The sequence below is a fragment of the Bactrocera latifrons genome, unplaced genomic scaffold (assembly GCF_001853355.1).
Source record: "Bactrocera latifrons isolate USDA-ARS-PBARC rearing strain unplaced genomic scaffold, ASM185335v1 scaffold_30, whole genome shotgun sequence".
Taxonomy (NCBI): Eukaryota; Metazoa; Arthropoda; class Insecta; order Diptera; family Tephritidae; genus Bactrocera; species Bactrocera latifrons.
This window is the reverse complement of record NW_017536630.1, coordinates 1,397,657-1,401,659: the sequence shown is the minus strand read 5'-3', so window position 1 is coordinate 1,401,659 and position 4,003 is coordinate 1,397,657. Positions and strand designations below refer to the sequence as shown.

Below are 4,003 nucleotides of genomic sequence, written 5' to 3'. Positions count from 1 at the left end.
CGGCAGCTGCATACGTTGACATTCTAAGCGAAAATTTGACAATAAGCGCGGAAAAAATGCATTTGGGGTCGTTTATTTTTCAACAAGATAACGACCCCAAGCACACGTCCCGACTTGCAACTCATTTTTTTTGAAGAAAACGCAGTCGAAAAACTTAACTGGCCAGCTCAATCGCCAGATTTAAACCCGATTGAGCATTTGTGCTCAATTTTGGACTCTAAAACTCCAAAAAGTAGCCGCACAAATTTGACGTCCTTTTTCTTAGAGATGAATCGCCAATGGGTTAATATTTCGTCGGAAATATTAGAGAATTTGGTTCGAAGTATGCCCAAACGTCTTCGTGCAGTAATTCAAARTAAAGGTGGTAATACCAATTACTAAATTTCTTTTCAAAAGAAAATTGTCTATATGTGTTGCCAATTTATACTTTCATTTGACGACTTTTGTTTTAGTATCAGATTTTCAAATAAAAAAAAAAAATATTTTTCTTTCGATTAATGGAATAAGATTTACTTTACATTTTTTGTTATCCATATACGTTTAGAAATAGAACAATATTGTATGAATTACTACTTATTTTTTTAAATAAATCTAATTGAAATAACTACTGTGAAATTTATACTTTCATTTGACGCCTAGTGTATATGTAACTAAAACAAAATTGTTTCAATTGCAAATATTCATTAAGTAAAAACTACTTGCACCTATTATTTTGTTTATAAGTATACTTATATTCGAGCCCAACCAGACCATAATTCCTATCTTCGTTAATAATTCGACTTTCACGCCGCCTGATGGTTACGCGTTTATCGGAAATCGGGATAGCTGAAGAAGAATGCAATTAAGTGTACTATGCTATACCACTTATATTTTATATGCAGGCGTAATATTGTTTATTATAAGTACAATAACAGTAGGTTTTATTTGGTGCATATGCGCCTGTTTATTGTTGCAATATAAAGTTCACTTTGTTTTCCCATAAAAAATGATAATGTCATACCATAATTGAATTCCGTTCCAGATACATATAAATTATATCTTAGCTCAGCTGCATCTATAAATTATGAAAAACATACATATGTTCTAATTACAATCAATTTAATGTGTGCACTCTGCAATTTCAGCATACGAAGCGTACGGGATGGGTGCTGCGCAACGTCAGTGACCCCGAATCTATATCAGGTCATATGTATCGCATGAGTATGATGACCTTTCTACTGGACGGTAGCGAGGGTCTTAATCAGATACGCTGCATGGAATTGGCATTAGTGCACGATCTGGCTGAGAGTGTAGTTGGCGATCTGACTCCTTTCTCCGGCGTCTCCAAATCGGACAAACGCGCTATGGAATTCAAGGCAATGGAAGACATTTGCAAGTTAATAGAACCGCGTGGCAAGCGTATCATGGAACTTTTTGAGGTATAACAGTATACAAAAAATATATTTAATTTATTTAATAATTTTTCGCTTGACTTACAGGAATACGAAGCAGGCGAAAGTGCTGAATCGAAGTTTGTCAAAGACCTAGATCGACTCGACATGATTATGCAGGCATTTGAGTATGAGAAACGTGACAATTGTCTATTGAAGCATCAGGAATTCTTCGATTCTACAGAGGGTAAATTCAATCATCCATTCATCAAGAAACTGGTTGATGAAATCTACGAGCAGCGACAGAATTTGGCGCGCGCCGAAGGTGCTACGCCACCACCGCCTGTGCATGTGCCCGACATTGAGGCATTGCCCAGCACCAATGGTCTACAGAAGAGTGCGGATGCCGCCTCAGCGCTTGAGGAACCAGTCGTAGAATCCCCAAAGAACAAAACCAGCACCACTAGTTGATTGCGCAGCAGCACGAAAGGCATGCAAATGTCGTAAAAGAATAGCAGCAACTGGCAAAATATATGCTACGGCAACTGTCATTCACGGATTTGTTTGACAAGTTTTTAAATAATATTCTCTCGGTTAAGTTAAATAAAATAATAATCGCGGTAGCTAGTACTTTATTCTGTGCATAGTAGATTTTATTTTTCCTTTTGCACTAAGCCAAAAATCAAACGAAAACTAACTGTATTGAACAAATTTTATTTAATTTATCACTCGTCTTAGTGCACATGGTATTTAAAAGTGTCATTTTCAATAGTCTAAGTTAGACTAAAATATTATTTAACAATCATCATATTGCCTGCACGCTACAGCATAAGGTTGTAAAGCGAGGATTTTAACGATGTTTTTAATTGTTATTGTAATATAAAATCAATGAAACTATATTCATAAACATTATAAGTATCTCATTGTTCCATGCTACATTGTAATTTACTGTAATAGCAAATTTGATCGGCGTTATAGACACTTATGCAATTTAATTTGTACAAAACTAACAACATTAAAGCATTGGGTTTTGTTGTAACAGCATAACACAATCAACATGCTGCTTCAGTGCAGGCCTTGGTAGAATATAATAAATACCGGTGTGGTAGATTCGACTGTGGTAGGTATGATTGAATATGTGGTAGACGTTAAAATAGTTGATTTAAACTTCTACCCTCTGTTACCACGCCAATCACTACCACGTGCTGTAACAGTTAAATAAGACTGAAAAAATTAAACGGATTGCAAATTTTATGAGCGCTAATCTTAAATTTGTATTGAATACAAGCGTCACATGCCATGAGAAACTCATTGAAAAAACTACAGCGTTTAAGGTCAGTGTCTTAATTTAGGTTTATCTACTCTTTTAAAAACTACTGTTATTATTGTAATAATTTATGAAGCATACGCATTGTGATAATTCTCATCCTTTTATTTCATTTGCAATTGCACCAACGATTACCTTTGAATAATATAGTTTATTTACAATAGGTGAGATACTTAACAGTGAATCTGCTTTATTTTTTAACGAAGAACATTATTTATTAGCAACACGTTTTTAAACAAAGGTTAAAAGTTAAAATACCATTTTATAAATAAACTTCATGTGAAAAGGAGTATTTAAATCAAAAAATAAAATGACCAACGGCATTATCTAAATATAATTCCTTTATATTAATAATTTTCTCGCAGAAAATATAAAACTATCATATAACTACTTTACTTTTATTTAAACACTTAGAATTAAGCTTTTAGCTTAATTTTAAGACACCTTAACACATGTACTATGTATTTAATAGAAGGGAAATGCGTTAGAGGCAAACATATTAGTTATATGTAAACAAAATTAATACTACACATACAGACGCATTCGCATAAGAAATAAAAGTTTTTCCTGTAATGAAAATGACTTATGTTGAATGATAACAAATGAACATTGTTTCTTGACAATTAGCGAAGATATTGAAAAACCAAATATTTAATTAAAATTTTAACTTACAAATTAGTTTTGTTAAAATAGCTAAATCAAGTTTCTAATATAGAAAGTCCGCTAAGTGTGTATCTAATTTAAAAGCTTTGATTTACCAGTTGTAAAAATATATTTGTAATTAATTTAAAAACAAAAAAATCTAAATTCGAAAAAAACGAACTTTTCATGTGTTTAATTAATGGCCCTTTATAATTCCTTTGATTCAATCAATTGCTTTTCAGATGTTCCGCCCTAAACTGTTATTATTTATTAACGATATCTCTAATAGAGGGCCAAATTTTGTTGAATGTCGACGACGTAAAGCTTTTTAAATCATATATAGCGAAATTCCCCACGGCAGTTCTTATAGTCGGACATCTCCCATACCTGGAAAAATTTCATGATCACAACGATTTCATTTCTGTTTTCATACAAAACCAATTCCTATGACCGATATGATCGGGAACGGACACTATTTTGGTCGCATTTCTTTCAAATTATCTCTGATAAAAGGACACGATTTCATAAAATTTGGTAAGAAAACTGTGTACAATTTATAGTTCCGCCTTTCAAATTCTTTTTATGAGTTTTTTTTTAACAGTACGTAAATGATCACAGCAAACAAATTGGCTTACGTTGGTGCCGTCTGGTTCGCTCCGCGGTA

General features: G+C 33.1%; 1 protein-coding gene across 3 annotated transcripts in view; it reads left to right on the top strand.

Annotated features, from left to right (window-relative positions):
• LOC108970536 overlaps window positions 1–2,426 on the top strand; it is a 15,379-nt gene extending 12,953 nt beyond the window's left edge. For all 3 annotated transcript variants that reach the window (XM_018935989.1, XM_018935988.1, XM_018935987.1), the window contains 2 exons: window positions 1,125–1,418; window positions 1,479–2,426. In XM_018935989.1, the coding sequence (XP_018791534.1) occupies window positions 1,125–1,418; window positions 1,479–1,841 (657 nt within the window). In that variant the 3' untranslated portion in view covers window positions 1,842–2,426. The remainder of the gene's footprint in view (window positions 1–1,124; window positions 1,419–1,478) is intronic.
• The last annotated feature ends 1,577 nt before the right edge of the window (window positions 2,427–4,003 follow it).